The sequence below is a fragment of the Scomber scombrus genome, chromosome 2 (assembly GCF_963691925.1).
Source record: "Scomber scombrus chromosome 2, fScoSco1.1, whole genome shotgun sequence".
In the NCBI taxonomy this organism is placed as follows: Eukaryota; Metazoa; Chordata; class Actinopteri; order Scombriformes; family Scombridae; genus Scomber; species Scomber scombrus.
In genome coordinates, this window is record NC_084971.1 from 2289968 (window position 1) to 2313583 (window position 23616).

The 23616-nt window shown below is 37.6% G+C and overlaps 2 protein-coding genes across 2 annotated transcripts; both read right to left on the minus strand.

The window, feature by feature from the left end:
• Positions 1–4767: 4767 nt before the first annotated feature.
• LOC134001352 (ladderlectin-like) lies at positions 4768–8650 on the minus strand. The gene is made up of 8 exons (XM_062440926.1): positions 8602–8650; positions 8425–8454; positions 8306–8331; positions 7427–7472; positions 6613–6701; positions 5356–5481; positions 5124–5223; positions 4768–4838 (listed from the first exon to the last, which is right to left on the minus strand). Exons 1-8 carry the CDS (start codon positions 8648–8650, stop codon positions 4768–4770), a joined length of 537 nt encoding a protein of 178 aa, XP_062296910.1.
• Positions 8651–13697: 5047 nt separating this feature from the next.
• LOC134000919 (ladderlectin-like) lies at positions 13698–16549 on the minus strand. The gene is made up of 9 exons (XM_062440440.1): positions 16501–16549; positions 16340–16369; positions 16202–16246; positions 15831–15896; positions 15157–15189; positions 14947–15038; positions 14458–14583; positions 14237–14336; positions 13698–13768 (listed from the first exon to the last, which is right to left on the minus strand). The coding sequence occupies exons 1-9, from the start codon at positions 16547–16549 to the stop codon at positions 13698–13700; spliced, it is 612 nt and encodes a 203-aa protein (XP_062296424.1).
• Between the last annotated feature and the right edge of the window lie 7067 nt (positions 16550–23616).

Genomic DNA, 23616 nt, shown 5'->3' on the forward strand with positions numbered 1-23616 from the left:
GTACTAACTGTACACAATAACCCACACTACATTATTTTGAATAAATAGTTATTACCCTAGAAATTCACTTAAACCACTTCTTGAAAATCATTCCTACAACAAAACTAATTAATAACTTCAACCAAATCCATTTCAATTCCAAACAATTAATTTACACAAACTTTGCTTTATACAAATCCTTCTATTTACTCAATATTATGTATTCTTAACACTCACCCAAAACTGACACTTGTGTTTTAGTGCAATCCCACTACAATACATGCTCTATTATACAACACAATACATTGTTCATAAACTCAATACACAATACCACACTCAAAATACAACATTACATAAATAATTTCATCAACACACAACACATACAAAAAAACCCTAATAACCAAACATACCTTCAAATAACCACACATCACACAACCAGATGCATACAAAACATACATTGTAAAAAAAAAAAAAACAAAGACAACCATATTAAATCTATGAAACAACAAATCCAAAATAACACCTAACATTCCTACAAAACAACAGTATTCTGTATTGTATATAAGACTGGGTTAGGGGAAGCACAGTCAGTCAGACTTTTTGTACTGACACACACTGTTGTTTCGTCAGGGAGAGGAAGATACGACCCAGAGCTCTGTATGCCTTATTCATTTACTGCTAAATAAAATAGTGTGTAAAATAGTGTGTGACCGAATATCTTCTCATATTTCTTCATTAAATGAACACGCGGACTGAGTTCACACATAGTGTAAGATTAGCAAGTAAAGATAGCTCAGAATCCAACACTATCTAAAAACCACACGTTCCAAATTAATACAACCCAACCTCCAACAATCTACAACCAAACATACCTGACAAACCAAACCATAACAGAACTTCCAAACCCCTAAAAAACTTAAAAGTCACAACCAAAATTAAAGCTGCAAGCAGCGATGACCGGGCCCAAGCTCCCCCGCCCCGCCACGAATGAGCGAGACTTGTTGCAACGCATCTTCTAATTCAAATGGAAACAAACAGCGCCAAAATCGCAAATTCGATTCAAAATGGCCGACTTCCTGTTGGAGTGAGGGTATGGGTCCAAGAGACTTTTTAGTGCGTCTTGACACGATACATGTGTACCGAATTTCTTTTTATCTATGTCAATCTGAGTTGAGGGGCTCAATTGTTTTTTGATTTTCTAGGGTGCACTATTGTATCCAGTAGGTGGCGCTATGGAGCTAATACAGTATTGATGCATAGACGTGTTCAGGGCGGTACCCTCTACATGCGTGATTAATTTGGTGTAGATCGGACGATGTCTGTAGGAGTTATAAGGACTTCCTGCTTTTTGGCGAAGGATCGAATGGCGAAGGAAATTGTCGGCACCGCCACGCCCAAACCGAATCCCTAATTAGAACGTTTTTGATAACTTTTCATCTCCAATGTGTCAAGATGATTCTGTGCAAATTTAAAGTTGGTCGTCGGATTAAATCCCTAGGACAAGGTTCATTAAAGTACGGGGCGTGGAAATTTCCAAAATCACACATATTTTTCAAAATGGCCGACTTCCTGTTGGAGTGACGTCATGGGTCCCACTGACTTTTTTGTGCGTCTGGACATGATACATATATATACCAAATTTCGTTCATGTACGTCAATCTGTCACATTTTTATATTCGTTAGGGGGCGCTATTGAGCCATTTTGCGACGGCCATTTTGGCTAACCATAAAATATCGAATTTTTCGCCGGGTCTGATGTGCGCGCACATTTTGTGAGTTTTGGGGCACGTTTAAGCTGTCAAAAAGGCGTTTGTTCCGGCAGAACTATAATAATAATCTCTTCTATTACAATAGGGCCTTCGCACTGTATAGTGCTTGGGCCCTAATAACATCTCATTTGCGTTCACACCAAAAGCGTCTGACGCGGAAAAAATCGCTTGAATCGCTTCTATCGCGCCGCTTGATCATAAATATCAATTTTTGGATCATCGCTTAATTCGCGCTTGTGACGTTGGGAGAAACTCGCCGCTGATTGGATGTCGTGGCGCGATGTCGCCTGAAAAGTTAAATTTTTACAACTTCAAAAAACCCAATATCATAAAACTATAAACAATACCAAAACAAAAATTTCCCCTCAAACAAATACTAACACCTAACCTCTATTCACTCATCACTAACATAACAAACTCTGATTTATCACACAGATGTGCCTTCCTTGGATCATTGGGACCCTACTCACCCTAGCAACAACAATAAAAACAGATGTGGTGAATCCAGAGGCCTGAGGCCTGTACTACGAAGCTGGATTTTCTCTTATCGAGGTAACTTCAGGGTTAACTCTGGGTTTTCTGTCCTACGACGCTGGTTCACTTCTTACCGGGGTAAATCACCATGGTAATTTATGCTGAACGGCTAACCTGCTCCGGAGCAGGTTATGTCCTGGATAAGAGATCTACGAGTATAAAAGCATCACCTCCTGACCAATCAGTTCTCTTGGAAAATGGCCCATTCATAGAAGATCCTGTCCACATTGGTGCACGGATCGTGAGAGGTTAAAACTATCTGAAAGGTACAGATTTTCAAGCGACATTAAGTTAGTTAAATATTCAACATTCATTTGACATTAAATACAAACCTATTATGCGCTTCAACCATTTGAGTGAATGATGTCAAACCAACTGTATAACATACAGACTAATATCACCCATGTGCCTCAAGGCTTATTTTTCAAATATATATTTTCATCAATTTTTTAACAATTTAAATAAATAAATAACCATACCACCACTCCAGTTTCAGAACTTGTGTCAGGAAACCTGACAAGAAGTTTCAATAAGAAAATCTTGAGAGTAATCGCTGCAAAAATGCAGAAAAACAGAATTTTATTCATATTTTTTAATTGACCAAAATATATATTTATCCTTATCATGAGGGATATTATTCTGTATGTTATACTGTTGGTTTGACATCATTCACTCAAATGGTTGAAGCACATAATAGGTTTGTCCTCCAGTCAGCCAGTCGCAAAGCTTCAAATTTTGTGACAATCACGAATCCAAACGCCACTGTCCCTGTCAAAAAAGCCATTTAAATGTGAAGTTGCTAATTTAGTTTTATATTAAATATATTATATAAGAATATATAGGATATTGAATATATATATATAATATATATAATAATTATTCTTAAAATAGTATTACTTAACCAATAATAAGCCACACGCTCTTATGTTGTGACTGTGTGTGTGAATTGGGGCAGACTATGACCCACACAAAAACCTGCACACAAACATTTTGTTTGAAATAAGTAATGTAATTATTTTTTGCTCAATGTTTCTATTATATGCATTGCATATAGATGATCTGTGTTAAGAAAAAGTAAAGATGTTGCTTTATTCCAGATAATACAGTCAAAAGAGGAAGCGTCTCCTCGTTACCGGCCATAACGATACCGGGTTGAGTCCTTAGCATCCACCATAGCAACGTAGTGAGACGTGAAAAAATCAGTAGGGACTAATTATAAAATCATACCCGCTCCATGCTGTGTATAATGAATATGAGAATATCTGGAGAAATACCTGATTTATGCAAACTTCACAGAGATGGAAGAAGTAGAAGACTTTGTTAGGAGAAAGGTAGTCTGAAGTCACTGAGTAGTCTGAGTGTTCTGACAGTGGCCAGGAGGTCTAAGTGAGGGGCAAACATTTGGCACAAGATCTGGTATAGCCTTACAGACCTTTGGTTGACATTCTGAAGAATGAGGCCAGTCTTATGGAGAATTTAATTCCATTGGCACAGAACTGTATCATAGAAGATTTAATCTTGAACATTGCATGGGCAGATGAGATTAAGCAGGAAAGAGTCAGGACGTCTAATGAAAGATATGAATGAACATTGGTGGTTAGCAATGCTGGACTCCCGTTGAGGCGTTGGTGGTGTGCGGCTGGATGTTGTTAGATTGGGTACAATGATATACATATTAAGATATACATTGCAATAACTATACTTCCCTACAATGTCCATATTCTATCATTACCATTTCTGATTATGCTGAAGAACATTTTGGAGGAATGGAGGAACATTTAATCAATGGTCCAAGTAGCCCTTCATAACGTATCAAAGACAAGTCATATTCATTGTACAGTCTTTAATCAAAACCAGAGATGAAAGTATTTGCTCTGAGATGTACTTACACAACATTATTTTAACTGCCTGATTAATGCGTGGTTATAGGAATAATAATAAAATCAGACTCAGGACTGTTAGTCATTGATCTCAGAATTACAGATAGCAAGTTACTATCATCACTATATTTTCATTTGCTATAATCTGTTCCTTTTTTGGTGTCTTGTAAGCCCACTTGGGCTGGGCACCTCTGGTGCATGACATGTTAATAAAAATAAAAAGTAAAAAAAATCAGTATTTTGAGAGTATGACCATTTTTCAACCAAGCTCTAAAGAAAGCTCACACATTGTTTTATTATTTTACGTCTTTATTATAGAAAACAACATAGAAAGATAGTTTTTATTGTCCTTTCCAGGATCATTATTTCCACATTCCGTACAGCCACCAGAAATTACACAGACAACTTCACAGGTTACAAGAACAAACATACCACAGAAACATAAATCCTTTTACACAAAAGTTACTTCAAGAATATACAGTTATTACCCTATACAGTATTTCAATAAGACATACAACAAAGTTCATGATTTTGCTTTAAATAGAAAAAATGGCCGCTGGTCCAGCACAAGGTCCCAGTTGCTGTTGTGTTGTTCTGTTGATGTATCAACAGCCGAATGGGTTCTTTGAACAAATGAAGCGATAAGCAGAGCCACACTGGGTGTTCCCCCAACCATCTGAAATTTGATGAGAAAATCTGTTACAGCACAGCATGGACAGCTGTATTGATTTATGTGGTGGAGGATCTATTCAAATATAACTGTTGAACTGGACAAAGGTTTGATACATCTTTTGGTGTTGGCCTCCACAGAGAAACAACACATTTTATCTTAACCAGCGTTAGCAAATACTATAATCCTGCTTCAATCCAAACCAATCTTTCTTTTTCCAACATTAGAAAATAGCTGAGTCAAGGCTATAAAAGCAGCTAAAACTTTTGCTAATTTAACTGGTGGACTTACTGTTGTTGCGCAAGTACATGCAGGGGTAGCTGCTGGAGGATGCTGGGCAGTACCAGTTAGTGTAATACACTCCCTGACGGTCAATCCACAACCACCGGCCCTGACAAGCAAAGAGTAGAAGTTTGAGTGTTTTCTAAGTATCTTAATTTGGTCTAAACTGAAGACTCCCTTTGGACCAGGTCTTTGGGTAGATCTGGACCTAATAAGATGGTATGTATTAATAAATTCAGACCTGCAGGTGGAAGCCTCCCAGCCATGCGATGCTCTGACCAGCTGTATTTGTCATTTTCTGGAGGAAGGTGTACTCTCTGGGGTTGGAGACTGAGGTGAGGTGGGCACCCATGGCGTTGCAGTGCTCCTGTTGGACAGAGAAGGAACACCAGGATATTTGTGAATAGACAACACAGCAGTCATTTCATGTCTTCATTTTCTTCTAAATTGATTTTTCTTAGGTTTCAATGGGAATATTTACTCATAAAGCTCAGCTTTTCATGAGTTGATGATGACACACTGAACGATCTAAAATTACTATAACTATCCTGAAGCTGTAGGCTAGTGTAGAATACACGTCTATGTTGTAGAATATGTTGCATTCATCAGTGGCAATAGTAGTGGAAATAGTTAAACTGAATGAGTATCAAAGCTATAATTCCATTCATGATGTTCACAGTCTGTACAAGGGATGTGTCATTAAAACCGAATAATCGTTTTTGTTGTAGTCGTTTTTTTTTAATTGAAAACCTTTAATGAAGAGTTAAGCTGTGTTGTCTATTATGAAGGGTTCGTTAACAACTACTGGAAAGCAATTTTAACTTTCAACCAGTAGGAGGAGCTTTAAGTTTTTGTAAACCACCTCCACCAAATTTTGAAGTATAGCATGATACTAAGTAAATTTTCTCTGCTGCCCTTGGCTACTTTGACTCGGTAGTAAATTAGCCTGCTAGCTAGCTGACTGGAGGGAACATGATGCAGATGAAGCCACACAAAAGTCCAGCATTGAAAAGGCATCCATCTGTGTGACCGTTACTGAGGGAGACGGACCTGATGCTAATCACCAAACTAGAGCGTTAACATTTGTAACAGCTCCTCAAAAGTGTGACTACAGTGTCAGTGAAAAACTAACACTACATCTCTCATTGCTAAGATGATTGTAAAGGATATGCTCAGCATTGTTTATGATGGGTAGAAAAAAAACCATGCTGTTATATTTTAGTGGATGAACAAATGAAGGCTGATTATCATTGAGATAATAACACGTTTGCACAGTTAAAGCTTGTTGTTTGTTATGAATATTGAAAGTTATTTTTTAACATATTATCTATTTAACCCTTGTGAATGTCAGCATGCAGCAGATATTCAGTTAGTCATCGGTTATACCCACCGAATAGTCGACCATGAAAAAATGGGCTTATGCACATCCTTTGCATGTAGAAGCTCAATGGGAAGGACTGCTCTGATTAACAACATAGACATATTACAGTAGTAATACCTCAGCATTGTACCAAGACATGGGAGTGTTGACGAACAGGTAGCAACGAGAACCGTGGTGGAACCAGCCGTCTGGGCAGATACTACGAGCTACAGAGAAACAGAGGAGAGAGAACATGAAGTTTACTTTAATAGACTGAGCTGCTCTGATAAAAAAAAGTTCTTCTTGCAATGCTGAAATGTATCTGGTATCTTTTGTAGAATAGCAGCATTTATATCTCTCTATCCATCCATCTATATCGATTAACATTCAACTCAAGTAGTATTAATGCATTCAAAAACCAATGCTTCTTCCCCGGAGTTGTCTGTACTTTCTCGTCTCACAGGTAACCCAGGCCTGTAGACGTTGGGATGACAGATTCCAGTCCCAGACCTTCTTACTTCCATGTTGATTTTCAATGTGCTTCTCTCTCCTATCCTTCCTCTCTGTCCTCTCTACCCCAACCGGTCGAGGCAGATGGCCGCCCACTTTGAGCCTGGTTCTGCCTGAGGTTTCTTCCCATTAAAAGGGAGTTTTTTCTTGCCACTGTCGCCAAGTGCTGCTCATGTGGGAAGGTTGGGTTTCTTTAAATAAACTTAAAGAGTACTGTTTAGACCTGCTCTATGTGTAAAGTGCCTTGAGATGACTTTTTTGTGATTTGGCGCTATATAAATAAAATTGATTGATTGATGTAAACACTAGACAGGTTTAAGTTAGTTTAGTTCATGCAGAAACTACTGGTATCCTCATTTGGACACCCTAGCATTATATTATATTGCAATAGCAATGTTTACCATGACAAAGGAAAGCATCAAAACTGTGAAATGACTCTTACATTCAGGTGCTGCTGCCTCCTCAAACTCACGAGCTGCAAAAACAGAGTTTTAGTTGATTTAGGATACATTCAACGCAATGAATAATAATATAAGTGTAAAATCAATATTAACCACTGTACACTGAACTGACTTTACAGTGACTTTATTAGGAGCGAACAACAGCAAACTGCTGACTGAACCTGAAGAATCTACAGGCGAAATGTGTTGTTGGCTCCTAATAAAGTCACAATAAAGTAAGTTCAGTGTGTGGTGATTCATTTAGATTGTTTTACTTAAGAAAATACTGGCTGTGCATGGTGAGTGCTAACTTCTAATATTTAAGTACATTTTACCAACAAAGCAACACAATTGATACATAAGTTACAGCCTGAGTCTGAGTAATTAACTGTTGTGTTTGGTTCAAGCTTCAAAGTTCAAGTTATTTTTATTAACCCTGGGGGACAATTTGATTCCCAGCCAGCAGTAATACACGACATCACACACAGCAATAAATACAACAACAAATATCAAATACGAATTAGAGTTTAAGAGTGGCATTTACAAGGCTGATAGCAGCAGGATTAATTACCTTTTGAACCTGTTTGTTTTGTATCGTGGCAGATTGTATCTGCACCCTGATGGTAGCAACACAAACTCACACCATAAGGAATGGCTCAAATCAGCCAAGATTGATCAGACTTTCTTCAAAGACCTGACCTTATAAAGGTCATCCAAGGATGTACAGTACCAGCAATTTTGCTGCACACCTTCACAATACCTTGCAGGCCATTTTCTGTTGAACGAAAAGTGATCTGTGCCAGCAGGTCATTTATTGATTGGCAAATAGCATAAATAACACAGAAAACTGTATAGAAAAAAGTACCTGATTCAGCAGCCATCTGCTCTGGGGCCATCACTGCTGCATCTGTGGATGAATCATATTAATATTGATGTCAGATATAAGCACATCTTTCATTCTTACCGTCTGTGCATTTTAAACCAAACCTTCAATACTAACCTAGAGCTTTCTCTTTGTGTTCAGCTGGAGCTGCAGAAAAAAACATCAGACTGTAAGTAACAGTAGAGTACATATTATGTTGAACTCCAAAACACAAGGTGCAAAGGGTGACCATAGAATACAATGTTAGTGGACTGCTCACTGATGATGGTGTGTTTTAAGTCTAAAGTGTCTGACCTGCAAAAGCAGCACAGAGTAGAATGGAGAGGATGAGGACAGTCTTCATGGTGATCACAGAGATCAAACAATCTTCCTGTGTGTAGAAAATACCTGGCAATAAATATACATAGAGGGAGAACAGAAACCTAAGCTCCACTGAATGAAAAGTCTGGATAGACAGAAAAAGTCAAAGCAGCAGGTGTCTTACCTTGTCAAGTAAATGTGAGGTAATGTTCTTCAGGTATCAGTGATGAGAGGAGGCTGCTCTGCTCTTTATATACACACTGATGCTCGGTGAGTCACGTCTGTTAGTGTGGCAAAACGTGATGGTGTTTGTTTATGATGATGTTTGTGTGAGATGATTGTGAATTACACTTGAAGATCTGACCTGAGCTGCTCTCAGAAACCACTCCCTTGTTGTGTGACTGGGTGCCAATTTAAGTTAATGGTTAAAAAAATTTAACTAGGCTGTGCATGTGTGTGTGTAAAGTACAGGCAGGCAATACTTATTAATATGATTAATTGTTTATTATGAATTTCATGAGATTTGTTAACGATAAGAAAAATAAAAAACAGGTATGTAAATGCTGTATGAGCAAATGAGCACACTTAAAAAAGATGTCAATAACCTATACACTTTTTGTGTTCATTCATTTATTCGTTCAAACCCTTTATAAAGTGTAGGCCATTGAGAGCAAACACATTTTCTAGGACATCCTGATATTAAGGTTATAAAAGCAATATGCACGTAAAGTTTAACGCTCAACTAAAACCTGCTTTCACACTGTGTCAGCAAAGAGATTTAAAATGTTTAAAGATGAATGATTATCATGTCTAATTTTACTGTCTTATACAAGTAATTTCCCTTTTGGTGAACTTAATTAATAGCTATTATATAATAATAGCTAATATTTCCCATCCTTAGTGCTAACATTTTTACTTTCAAAGACCAAATGACCTAGTGAACTATAGTTAATAAGGCGTGTTAGTTACCCAGGAGGTTTGCCAAGGAGAGCTTTGTATATAAGTAGGATGCAGTGCCATTATCTTCTCTCCCATAAATAATACAAAAACATGTTCTAAAGCCATCCCCAGTTATGAACCTAAAGGCAAAATGGTAGACTGCATAGAGTGATTCATCTTTGAGCAGACAGGTAACCCTCTGTGTCCTTTCGGTTTGTTGGACACCTCATGTTGATGCCACCCAATGAACCAGCCTTTTCTATCCATCCAAAGCAGGCAAACTACACCACAGATCTATGGTGAATTCACTTTTTTTTCTTTTGTTATAGTAAAACTTGGTTATTTGTCTGTAACACAAATTATATGACTGGCAAGTGGTAACAGTTATAGGGGAAAGTGAGCATAGAACATATTAGCTGTCGATGGTAGATATTATATATGTGGTTAAAATAACTGCAATGTGATGGGAATTTTTTTCCCCCTTTCTCTTCACATTAGGTATACTAGAGAGCCAGTTGTGGTGAACTTCCTTGGCTTCATGTTTCCACAAATTTGTAAAGCAGCTGTCACTGAGACAATCTATACCAACCATCACTCTACACAAACTCTCTGATGCTGGTCTAGAAGCAAGAGAAATCATGTTAGTGACATGGAATGTGAATCATCCCTGCAATCTTACTGGTGCCTAAACCATGATGAGGAAAGATGTTGGAGCAATATCCGTACTTCTGGTAAATGTGTATTTGCTTCATTAGGCAAGGAACTGAAGAGAAAAGATGATGGTTGACCTTCACCAGCAGCTTAAGTTCCCACCGAAATAACGGCAACTTCCCTATGGACAGACATCAGCCTGTGGTCCATCTCTGCCAAGACAATAATCATGGCAGAACTTACAGTACCATGGGAAGAAATTATGAAGGCAGGCTTTTAGAGAAAAAGAAGAAGTACAGCAAGCTTGCTGCAGTGTGTACAGAAGCAGGGTGGAAGGCATGTACCTACCCTGTCTGCATATTGATGTGTCCTTTGGCAAAATACTTAACCCCAAATTGTCTTTGAAACATTTGGTCCATTATTATTTCAGATTATGTGAGTGTTATGTGGTTGATTTAGGATAAGTATGATGCAGTTTATGTTCCTTTGTATTATAGATAATATGATTATTTAAGATTATTTAATTTTCCATTGAATGACTTAACAACACCTTGAGATATTCTGGGTTACAAATGATCAAAAATTCAAATGGTTTTGAATTTAGTTTCAAATGGTTTTGAATTTTGATGTTTAAGTTTGTTCAAAACCTAGAGAAAGGGGAAATGGTTTCTAATTATGTATATAATACATGACTTGTGAGTTAGTTTTTTCTGTTGGCAAGGTTTGATTAACATGATTATTATTTAAATAGGTTTTTCTTTATTTTGGGACTTGTAAGTATTTGAAAATGTACATGCAGCAGGAAGGATACTAAATATGTAGTGTCGTCACAGTAGTGATGTAAGTGGCGCCAAATGCAGAGAATGAAGGTAAAAAGCAGGGCTGAAGATAAAAGATCTTTATTTCTGGAAGTGCATGCAAAAACCAAAAAGCTGCTGAGCTGAGTAAACAAACCAATTACAAAACAGGATAGAACAGACTGAACAGAGCAAACTCAAAAGAACAGATGACTTGACAAAGACTGAACTAAAAAGTAGATTTAAACACAAACTGATTATTTACAGCATTATTTACATGCTGATAATAGTTCAGCCGTCCTTATACAGATCACTCCCCAAAACTGAAGTCTTCTTCATGGCTCACCTCCTCCCATCATCTGTTGCTTCAGAGACTCCATGCTGGACATCACATGTCATCTTTGCAAAAGGCTTTGGAAATTGGAAAGTGCCCTGATTGGTCAGAGCACTTCTACTATTCATGTTTAAACATCTGCACGTTCTCCAAAAAATGAAAATGTGGATGCCAAGCAGAGCAGGAGGTGATGTAATTATCCACATCTCACAATACCAACAAGTGTACCTGAGCATCAAAAAAGAGAACCACTGACACCTGGTGGTGAAATACCCAAATGACTATCTAGAATACTAATCTAGAAATATTTTATGTTATAGTTATTTTTAATCGTTACTTCACTAAATGTATTATAGCGCATAAAATACAATTTTTCTGTTGTCCAAAATATATTGAGTTGTGTGTGATATAAGTGTTATTTTGGTGTAATGAGATAGGTCACTTTAGGGCATGTGGGCATCATTATTGACCTTGACACTGTAGGCTACTTAACGCATCTCGCCCATCTGGGTGCTGACAGCGTGTTGAAGAGCTAAGGACTGGATGTTTTATAATGAGTCTGTGACCACTACAGGTCAAAGAGGGGTGCACTCTTTTCACCATTAAAAAATTAAAATTAAAATGAAGGGTAATAATAGATAATGACCGAATTTTTGCAACCCTGTGCATCAAAATGACAGACAATGAGAAAGTCTAACACAACCACTGAGGGGTAGTTGTATTCAGTAGGTTGCAAGATGCCTCCAAATCCTACACATTAGTATTTTAAGCAACACAATTTTGAATTTTATTTTATTCTTACACATGGGTTGGAATCCATAAGCAGACACACACACACACACACACACACACACACACACACACACACACACACACACACACACACACACACACACACACACACACACACACACACACACACACACACACACACACACACACACACACACACACACACACACTCACACACTCACACGCTAGGGAAGGCTTCCTCCATCTTTTCCTTTACTTCAACGGCTGTACCATTGTGAGGGAACATTTTCTCCTTGGACCAATGACATATGTGGGGTATGGGGAAAGGCCAGCAGGGGATTCTTTGTATAGAAGCAGTTGATGTTGCTCTGAAGCAGAAAGAGAGGATGGAGGGTAGTTCTGGAGAAAGCCCTAACTTATGCAAACTTGGCAGAGAAGGAAAGAATAGAAGATTTGGAAGATTTAATCTTGGGCTTTGAATGGGTGTATGTGATGAAGCAGGAGAGGGTCATTATTACATATGTATAACTTTTTTTAAAACCATGTTAGGGATTCACTCTGTTCAATAAATCCTTTGAGAGTTTTACATTATAAAAAAAAGAAAATAAAAAGGAACACACCATCAAAAATGGCCCTAACAGGATCTTTCATGTCAGCATTGATTTTGCTGTGCTGTTCTTCGTTGTCGGCACTAACATGGCCTGTATCTAGCAACCTCAGTGCCATCTAGTGGACTTTTTTGTGCATTGCATGTCTCATACAAGGGGTGGAGATTGCCCAAAAAGTTTGGCTTAAATAGATTTTGTTATTGACCAGACATAATGAAACAAAGTGACCTCTACAAAACGGTTGAGCAGACCTACAAAGGGTTAAGCAGCATCATTTTGTACTTTCTTGTTTATTTTAGGTCTTACACAGGGAAGGAATCCATACATGCTACAGGTCTAAAGAAAAAGCAGAAAATATAGACTACCTTTATGGAACAATGTGATTCACAAAGGGTCTCTGGAATTAATAGATGTTTTATGAAACAGAGCACTTGGCCTACGTCAGAAAAATTGTTTCTTTTTCACCCTCTTGGGGAAGAACAGATAGAAAAACATCATACTCTCTTACTCCTCACACAATCTTTAAGGAGCAGCCAATAGCTCTTCATAGTGTATCAAAGAAAAGTCATATTTACTGTGATTCATTGCATATACTTTAATCAAAACCAGAGAAGAAAGTATTTGCTCTGAGATGTACTTAAACAAATGTATTTAAACTGCCTGATTCATTCCTGGTTATAGGAATAATAATAAAATCAGACTCAGGACTTTTAGTAACTTGCCTCTGTAATTCTGAGATGGATGACTATCAGTATTTTGAAACTAGAACCATTTTTCAACCAAAATCTTAAAGAAAGCTCACCATTGTTTTATTCTATAACATCTTTATTATAGAAAACAAGCTAAACATAAATGCTTTTACACAAAAGTTACTTCAAGAATAAACAGTGGAAAGCAGTATTTCAGTAAGATACACAACAAAGTTCATGAGTTTTCTTTAAATAGAAAAAAAATGGCCGCTGGTCCAGCACAAGGTCCCAGATGCTGTTGTGTTGTTCTGTTGATGTATCAACAGCCGAATGGGTTCTTGGAACAAATGAAGCGATAACCAGAGCCACACTGGGTGTTGCACCAACCATCTGAAATTTGATGAGATGAGAAAAATACAAAAAACTTTTAATTGATGCAACAGACGTCGTCAGATCTCAAACACTGGAAGCAACAACATATATAGTGCTGACACTAAAGCTTACTGTAACACTAAACCCATTTTTTGTCAGCAAATTTTACACCATTATGTGAGAGAATCTGTTACAGCACATCATGAACAGCTGTATTGATTAACTTGGTGGAGAATATTTTCAAATATAACTGTAGAACTGAACAAAGATTTGATACATTTTTTGGTGTTGGCCTCCACAGGAAAAACAACCGGCCAGTGCCTTAGCAGATAACACATTTTATCTTAACCAACATTAGCAAATATTATACAGTAGTCCTGCTTCAATACAAGCTACTTTTTCCTTGCGAGAAAATGTTAGAAAACAGCTGTCAGTCAGGGCTGTAAAAGTAGCTAAAACCTTTGTTAATTTAACTGTTGGACTTACTGGTTTTGGACAAGTACATGCAGGGGGAGCTGCTGGAGGAAGACTGGGCATACCAGTTAGTGTAATACATTCCCTCACGGTCAATCCACAACCACCGGTCCTGTGGGGCAAAGAGTAGAACTTTGAGTATCTTCATTTGGTCTTAAGTCTAGACTCCCTTTGGACCAGGTCCTGGGGTAGATCTGGACTGAATAAGATGGTATGTATTCATAAGTTCAGACCTGCAGACGGAAGCCTCCCAGCCATGCGATGCTCTGACCAGCTGTATTTGTCATCTGCTGGAGGAAGCTGTACTCTCTGGGGTTGGAGACTGAGGCAAGGTGGGCACCCATGGTGTTGCAGTGCTCCTGTTGGAGAAGGAACACCAGGATATTTGTGAATAGACAACACAGCTGTCATTTCATGTCTTCATTCAATGGGAAGATTTACTCATAAAGCTCAGCTTTTCATGAGTTGATGATGACACACTGAATGATCTACAGACAAATACAATGACTATCCTGATGCTGTGAGCTAGAGTACAATAGACATTTCTGTGTTGTAGAATTACATGTGAATAAAAAATGAACTGAATGTAGTTAAACTGACTGAGTAAGTTGTATCAATTGAAAGGAAAAGCTATAATTCCGTTCATGATGTTCACAGCGTGTACAAGCTCAATGGGAGTGACTGCTCTGATTATTAATACAGGCATATAACAACGGCAATACCTCAGCATTGAACCAAGACATGGGAGTATTGACGAACAGGAAGCAGTGAGAGCCGTGGCTGAACCAGCCATCTGGGCAGATGTTATAACGAGCTATAGAGAGACAGAGGAGAGAGAACATGAACTTTACTTAGACTGAGCTACTCTGATAAAAAACTGTGTCACACATGACTAAACATAAAGGAAAACATCAAAACTGTGAATGTCTTACATTCAGGTGCTGCTGCCTCCTCAAACTCAAGAGCTGCAAAAACAGAGTTTTAGTTGATTTTAGGATACACTCAACACAATGAATAATAATATTAAAATAGTATATACATAATAGCAATATATCAAATTTAAATTAACCACTGCTCACTGAACTGACTTTACAGTGACTTTATGAGGAGCAAACAACAGCAAACTGCTGAGTGAACCTGAAGAAGCTACAGGCTAAATGTGTTGTTGGCTCCCAATGAAGTCACAGTAAAGTCAGTTCAGTGTGTGGCGGTTAATTTAGATTGTTTTACTTAGGAAAGTACTGGCTGTTCATGGTAAGTGCTAACGTTTAATATTTAAGTATATTTGCAGTTACTGTAAAATATATCGAACTTTTGTAACATTCTTGAAGAAACAATCAAACTGATAAGATACTATATGCAGACTATCCATATGTATTGCATTATCAAACATGTCTATATATGTTGATTAAGTCTTCTCAGTTGTGTGTTTTCTCTACAATATGTGAAAAAATCATGTGTATAAAAATATTTTTAACTAGATCAAAATATATCTATAGCACAACCAAATGTGGAACAGTAGGAAGCATGTACTTGACAAAGTTGAACTGATAACTCAAATATGTATTTCAGTGTTGTAGAATATATAGTTGTTCATTCTGATTACCGTTCATAGGAACAGGGGCAGAATCTTCTGGCACAAATTCTTCTTTCATCATCGTCTTCTCCATCTCTGTTGAGTCAAGGATGTCAAAGTGACATATTACCAACAAAGCAACACAATCAATATCTAAATTTAAGTTACCGCCTGAATCCAAGCAATACACTGTAGTGTTGGGTTATTTTACAGACAACAAAGAGTACTTTGATTTTATTTGGTTTTGCTAGTATTTGGTCTAAAACCAAAGAAAGGGACCAACAATTGGACCAACACCATCCCCAGAGCCATTAATATGGCTAAAAAATTGTAGATGTTTAATGGTTGTCATGTTATAGGCCATATTACATAACACTGAAAACTGTGTAGAAAAAAAGTACCTGATTCAGCAGCCATCTGTTTCTCTGGGGCCATCACTGCTGCATCTGTGGATGAATCATATTAATATTGATGTCAGATATAAGCACATATTTCATTCTTACCGTCTGTGCATTTTAAACCAAACGTTCAATACTAACCTAGAGCTTTCTCTTTGTGTTCAGCTGGAGCTGCAGAAAAAAACATCAGACTATAAGTAACAGTAGTGTACATATTATGTTGTATATTAGGGTGACCATAGAATACAATGTTAGTGGACTGCTGACTGATGATGGTGTGTGTTAAGTCTAAAGTGTCTGACCTGCAAAAGCAGCACAGAGTAGAATGGAGAGGACGAGGACAGTCTTCATGGTGATCACAGAGATCAAACGATTTTTCTGTGTGGAGAAAATACCTGGCAATAAATATACAGAGAGGGAGAACAGAAACCTAAGCTCCACTGAATGAAAAGTCTGGATAGACAGAAAAAGTCAAAGCAGCAGGTGTCTTACCTTGTCAAGTAAATGTGAGGTGATGTTCTTCAGGTATCAGTGATGAGAGGAGGATGCTCTGCTCTTTATATACACACTGATGCTCGGTGAGTCACGTCTGTTAGTGTGGCAAAACGTGATGGTGTTTGTTTATGATTTACTGTGTGTGTGGGAAGATGATTGTGAATTACACTTGAATATCTGACCTTGAAATCTGATCTGTCAAAAACCACTTCCTTGTTTAAGTTAATGGTTAAAAACAAATACTGAAACTGGGTCGGGCATGTGTGTGTAAAGCACACGTAGGCAATGCTTGTTAATATGATTCAATGTTAATTATGAATTTCATGAGATTTGTTAACAGTAACAAAAATAAAGAATGAGTATTTACTGTAAAAACTGTGATATAAGACACACCTTTGATATGATTCTTTTTTTTTTTTTCAATTACAAATGTGGTGCATCTTATATACTTCTGTGTCCTATACACCAGTACAATGCAGCAAGAGGTTGGATCTGGATTTGGTTATAGGTCTATAAAGGGCCATCCACACTAAGAACAAAAACTATAACAATAACTATAAAGATAACAATGTGAGCTTCCACTCTCATGAATGATAACATCTTGTAAACAAATGTGCTGCGTGTTCCACCTGCATTTGCAGCTGAAGAAATTATTAGTTTTGGGGTTTCTTTAATTATACTTTTTATTGATTCTTTCATATCCATGAAAAATGGCAAATCAGTACACTCTACAAAAGGTATAAAAGTCCCATTCAAACACAAGCTGCAGGCGATAAACCAAAAATCAACCTTTCGAAATGTTGATGACCGCAACAAAATTTCATGACTCACTATTGGTACATGATGATAACATTTAGCCCACTTCTGAAGTTATGGTGTATAAGATTTGAGAGTAAGCGTGGTCCCCTCAAAATGCATGTTCATATTGTGGAATATTTATTTGACATTGGCTTATAAGAATCAAGTTCAAAGTATTTTCAGTTGGAAACTTGGTGATCCACTGACGGCAATGGGCAACCACCAAGTAAATCCTGATTTATTTATCATCAACTAGAATGAAAAAGGGTCAGAAATAAGCAAAAACCATTGATCCAATATCTTGGTAAAGGAAACAAAGAGAGTCTACTGCGATACAGTTTGTTTGAGAAACACCTCTCGTTGATGGCGCCCAATCCACCAGCCTTTTATATCCATCCAAAGCAGACAAACTACACCACAGACCCATTATAAATTAACTTTTTTCATTTTTTATAGTGTAGCTTGGTTACGACACTGTTACAGAAATGATAAAGCTGCCAAGTGACAACAGCTATAGGGGAAAGTGAACATAATAGTTGTTAATGGTAGATACATGGGATGGAAATATTTGTATCCTTTCTCTTAACTTTCTCCTTTATTAGTTATACTAGAGAGCCACTGGTAGTAAACCCCCTTGGCTCCATGCCAAATCATATCAGTGATTATAATAATTATAATTAATGTGAATCATCCCTGTAATCTTACTGGTACTCATACCATGATGAGGGAATATGCTGGAGCAAAATCCTTACTTCTAGTACTTCTGGTAAATGTGTGTTCGCTTCATTAGGCAAGGAACTGAAGCAGAAAATATCAACCAGAGTGACTAGTTCATACTGAAACCCAGATGCGAGTGGCAGATGAGGGTTGACCTTAACCAGCAGCTTCAGTCCAAGCAGAAGAAGGCACTCAGGGAAGTGGCTGAGGAGGCAGAGAATGGGAGCTTCTGGCTGTGGCTCAGAAGAAGAGACCCTAAGTGGGGGAACCAAGGATCTTAGGGCCAGCTGTAGGAAAACGTCCCTGCCGTTGCCTCACCACCCAGACATGTTCAGGGATTAAATGGGCAAAGCATCTGTGAAGGGTGGCTCCCAGTTGACGACCCTGTGGGTGGCCCACTGGTGCAACAGGCAGATATGCTTTGCAGGCAAACAAACATCAGATCTATTTTGAGAGTGTATGCTTAGTGTACCCCACTACATTATGAAACTGGGTTCTTATTTCATTCATGGACTGAATGCTCATGTACTGAGTCTTCTTGCACTTCAGATAAACAATTCAATCAAAACATACTGTTCATACGTGGCCTTGTGCAGTGAACAGACACTTATCTACTTTGTTGATTGATCATATATTTTTATTAGCTCTGCAGGAAAGTATAAAGTCTCTATGCATGCTATAAATGTCTTGCATCATTACCTCAGTCAAGGAAGCAAGATGCCTATAATCAAGGAAATAACAATCTTTTATTTCCTGGTAAATGTTAGTTTATGAATATACAGACTAGTGCAGGTATCAACACTAAGGGCTGGTGGCCGGAAATGTTTGATGTTTAATGTTTATTCCCATATTTAGCTGGAAGTGAACCCACTTTACCATACTTTATACTGGGCCACATGGTTTGGTGTCAAGTGATTGTGAGTCCATCTAGTCTGCTATGCTTTCTAATTGTTTCCAACTTTTTATTACTTGGGGATGTTTTGGTTAGATTTAAGTGCAAAACCTACTGTAAAAACCAGTGTATAAGTCACAGTCTATTTTGGGGCATGCTGGGAAAAACGATTTTATATTAAAAACTGGTTTATTTAAATGCACCAGTAGCTATTCATTTATTAACACATATGTTTATACTCCAAAACTTTCTCAATTTACTTTTATTTGAAACAAAATAAAACACAAATATTACACCTGAAACAGAGTGTCGGGTTAATGCTTAATGGTCCGGTAATGATTTGCTTAACTGAACTGGACCAGTATATAAACTCTGGGTTTGGGTTAGGCTGAGTTTTATTAAACCTTTTAAAAGAACACAGTAACTTTACAGATTTGATACAGTGTGTAGCCGTATGCTTACTGAGTCCCAAAAACTATTCATCAGAGCTGTCGTCGTAAGCAAATATTGCATCCAAGTCGTTATAAGGTTCACCAAGCTCACTGTCCTCAGACTCTATGTCAGTCCTAGAGTCAAACCAAGAATCATCCTCTGTTCCATTCAGTGGAAAAAAAACACCTTGTTTATCTTTATAGTTAAAGTTATTGTTCTTAATGTGGATAGACCTATAATCATCTCCAGATCTGACCTCTCTCTGTATTTTACTGGTGTATAAGACACACCTTACTTTGAAATGAAAAAAAAAAACAATCACATTAAAGGTGCGTCTTACACCAGTTTTTATGGTACTTTGTTAAAGTAAAGGTTGTGAACAGCAAACATACACAGTTAGATGTCGTCTAGCTGGTGAACATAGTGGAGCATTTAGCAGCTATAGAGCAGATATTTCCCTCAGGAGATGGTAGAGAACAAAAACAGCTAAAAGAGAGTGAATATTGGACTACTAACAAAGACAGGCATAGGTACGGGCTATTGTTGCTGGGCAACAGTCCATTTGCTCTCTTTGGCTGAGGTGCCCCTCCAGAGGGAAAACAAAAAGTTGTATAAAATGTATTAATGTAGCTGTTGTATAATAAATACAAGTAGCAATTGCTGAAATTAGACCAAATTAATTTAAAACCATAATCCAAACTTTTATTATTGATTGATATGTCTCTGTGTGACACAGTAGGAGATGGGAGGGGCCCAGACCAGAGCCACTTCATCTGGCTCAGGGCCAAGAAACAATAAAACGGCTACCAGGAAAACGCATATTGTGTAGTGTGACACTGATAGCATTGTGAGGGCACCAGGTTTGTTTTGATGTTGTGGAAATGATTAATGATGGATGGTATAACCTGTTGTATGCTCTGTGAATAAACATCTCCACATGTACTTCTGAATGTGAAGCCAGAATTGTCACGTTTGCATGACGTCGTGGTTACGCAATATTCCCTTATATAATATTATATTATATTATATTATTATGGCTTAGCTAGCTTTAGCTTGCTGTATATATCAGGATAATTCTTCAGCTCTGTTACGATGTGTTAAACTTCTTTCCAGCTGAGACATGAACTGCTAGCTTTGTTCTTGAACTTGCTTCATTCAGGTGGTGATTCGTTTTCCACCAACAATCAGATGTAGCTGATAGACATCACCTTATTTTTATTATTATTATTATTATTATTATTATTATTATTATTATTATTATTATTATTATTATTATTATTATTATTATTATTATTATTATTATTATTTTCAACCTCTTTATGAGATGATCATTTGTAATGTTCAAATTGTGGCTTATGAAGGTTTTTTATGTTCATATTGGGTGCTTACAGTATAGGCTATAATGCCCTCTCTAAAGACGAGGCTCCATCACCGGGAGAGAGAGCTGAGGGAGGCAGCAAAGGACAGTGCAACTTTACAGAGCTGGATTCAGACCAGCAGGCCAGCAGGTGAAGAAAATTGTTTATGCACCATCTGTATTCTAATCATTGAATCATTGAGTGAAGGCATTGTCAGTGTTCATGAAAATTCAACTGGCTACAAATAAGTGTTGAATTGTCTTGGTGCATTATTTGCACTGACGGATGAAAGTTGTAAAGTCCATGCTATTTTAGATGTTACTTATACCATGTGCAAGCAATTTTGAATGGAAAATGCTGTGGACAAAGAGTGGGAGAAAGATAGATGCTATGGACAATATTATTCTTTAAGGGACATTATGTAACTTGTGCAGAAATATAATTTAAAATGTAAATAATTATAATTAAAATGCAGTTGTGACCATATTTTACACCATTCAGATACATGCTGACAGGTGTTACCCTAAAATCAGGGTGGGCTGTGCCCTTTTCTTTGGTTAGAGCAACAGCCCCTCAAAATGTCTGTGCACGTCCTAATGTGTACTAATGTTGCTTCATAACTGATGGATGTAGAACCAATCAATCAATCGATCTTTATTTATATAGCGAGGAGGAGAGAGAGAGAGCGTGAGAGAGGAAGAGAGAGAGAGAGAGAGAGAGCGTGAGAGAGAGAGAGAGAGAGAGAGAGAGAGAGCGTGAGAGAGAGAGAGAGAGAGAGAGAGAGAGAGAGAGAGAGAGAGAGAGAGAGAGAGAGAGAGAGAGAGAGAGAGAGAGAGAGATTCAAAGTACAATATGTTGTTTCCTGGTTCAGATTCAAATTAATTTATGATTTCCAGTTACAGAGTATTGAGCATTCTGACTCAAGGGAGAAAAGACAAATCATTCATGTGAGGAAAGAAGAGTTATAAAAAATACTGCATGGCTCCCCTCTCGCACAAGATCTTGAAAACTCACATGTCAAATACAACTTTGAAACATTTGGTCCATTATTATTTCAGATTATGTGAGATAGTTGATTTACCAGAAGTATGATGCCCATCCCATTTTCCTCTGTATTATATGTAGCCGGGTGGGAAAATGTAATGTCACCGGGTTATTAACGCCACCAGATGGCACTGTCTCAATTTGGGTAACTGTTTAGAGAGCGGTCCGAAAAACCGGAAGTCGCCATCTTATTTACAGCAGTGCAGACAAGCTACGGTTTTCAGGTGTTTTTGGACTGTTTATGAAGGTAAATATGTTATAAATGTAACTGTTTACATGGAATATCAAGTGATATTCATTTAAAAGTTATGCATGTTTACAGACTGTGAAATGTTGTACACTGATGTGTCCGTATGTGTTAGATGTTGACAGATAAACGGACTCAGAGAAACCCGACGGTTGTCATGTAGCTAACGTCCCGCCATTAATGCTGTTTGTGCTCCGGAACAAATGCACCAGTTAGTATGTATTATAATTCTGCACATTCATTGTAACATGTTGACCTGTGAATGTAAGATTGTTAACTGTGAACTTGTGGGCTCTTTGTGTCGCAGGGTCGAGCCACTATTTTTATTTTTGCACTCTGTTTGGTTCCCTAAAATAGTTATTTTAGCACTCGGTTACTTACTACCCTGAGACATTAATTTTTGTACATTTTGATAGTAGTCTGCAGAGTTATTTTTGTCCTCTTTTATACTAGACTGCAAGACATTGCTTTGCACAATCTTGTACTAGTCTACAATACTTATTTTTGCACTCTTTTGTACTAATATCCATATTTCAGTCATCTTTTATAGAGAGTGTTAGGTGTTACTGATTTTGTTTTTCTACAGGATCTGCAGATACAGCAGAGGACAGTCTTCCAGTTTCATTTAGAAACTTTTATTATTTATTTTATTTTATCTGAACACCACTTTCTTTTGTCCGGAATAAAGATATTTCTGTGTCCTGTGCTGGTTCAGTTTCGCCAGGCTACATAAAGATACATTTATATGTATATATATATAAACATATATATGTAGATGGGTGGGAAGTGTGATGTTATATCTCATGTACAGTATGTATCTATATTTTCTGCTCATGGATTCTTTCCCAGTGTAAGTTCAAAATGATGTTGCTTAAAATACCTATGTGTACAATTTGGAGGCATCTAGTGTTGAAATTACAGATTGAAGCCTACTGAATACAACTACCCCTCAGTGGTATACTGTATATATAACAGTTTCTATAGGCTAGTGTGTAAATATTCAGACCTCCCCTTACACTTGAGTAATAGAAAGAACCTGGCTCTCTTAAACCTAAATGGATTGGAGCTCAATTAATAATAATATTTAATAATTAATGTTATATTTCCTGTATTTTCTGTTTGTATGATGGTGATGACCTAAGACTTTTGCACAATACTGTATGTATATATACACACCTTCAGTAACTAAGAACATGGAATGAACCAGTTGAGATATTGAATGAGGTTAAGTGGACCAGAGGAAGGGATTAAGTATAGAAAGATGAAGGAAGGAAGGAAGAGGTGACAGTTGATGTGTGTCAATAGATGACGACGGCTGATGGTGAGAGGGGAGGAAGGAATAAGGGGAGGTCAAGCCTCTGAGTGGGGGAGCCAGTTCATCGGTCCATCGGCTGATAGATCCCCCAAAAGAACTTCACGTGGAGAGACATTTGTG

Excerpts from the sequence above, each read along its gene's own strand:
- LOC134001352 (XM_062440926.1), bottom strand. The coding sequence starts at position 8,650 with ATGAAGACTGTCCTCATCCTCTCCATTCTACTCTGTGCTGCTTTTGCA. Across the intron at positions 5,482-6,612 it reads TGTCTTGGTACAATGCTGAG|GAGCACTGCAACGCCATGGG; the intron begins GTATTACTACTG and ends TCTGTCCAACAG. Across the intron at positions 4,839-5,123 it reads CATGTACTTGCGCAACAACA|ATGGTTGGGGGAACACCCAG; the intron begins GTAAGTCCACCA and ends ATCAAATTTCAG.
- LOC134000919 (XM_062440440.1), bottom strand. The coding sequence starts at position 16,549 with ATGAAGACTGTCCTCGTCCTCTCCATTCTACTCTGTGCTGCTTTTGCA. Across the intron at positions 14,337-14,457 it reads TGGGAGGCTTCCGTCTGCAG|GACCGGTGGTTGTGGATTGA; the intron begins GTCTGAACTTAT and ends TTTGCCCCACAG. Across the intron at positions 13,769-14,236 it reads CATGTACTTGTCCAAAACCA|ATGGTTGGTGCAACACCCAG; the intron begins GTAAGTCCAACA and ends ATCAAATTTCAG.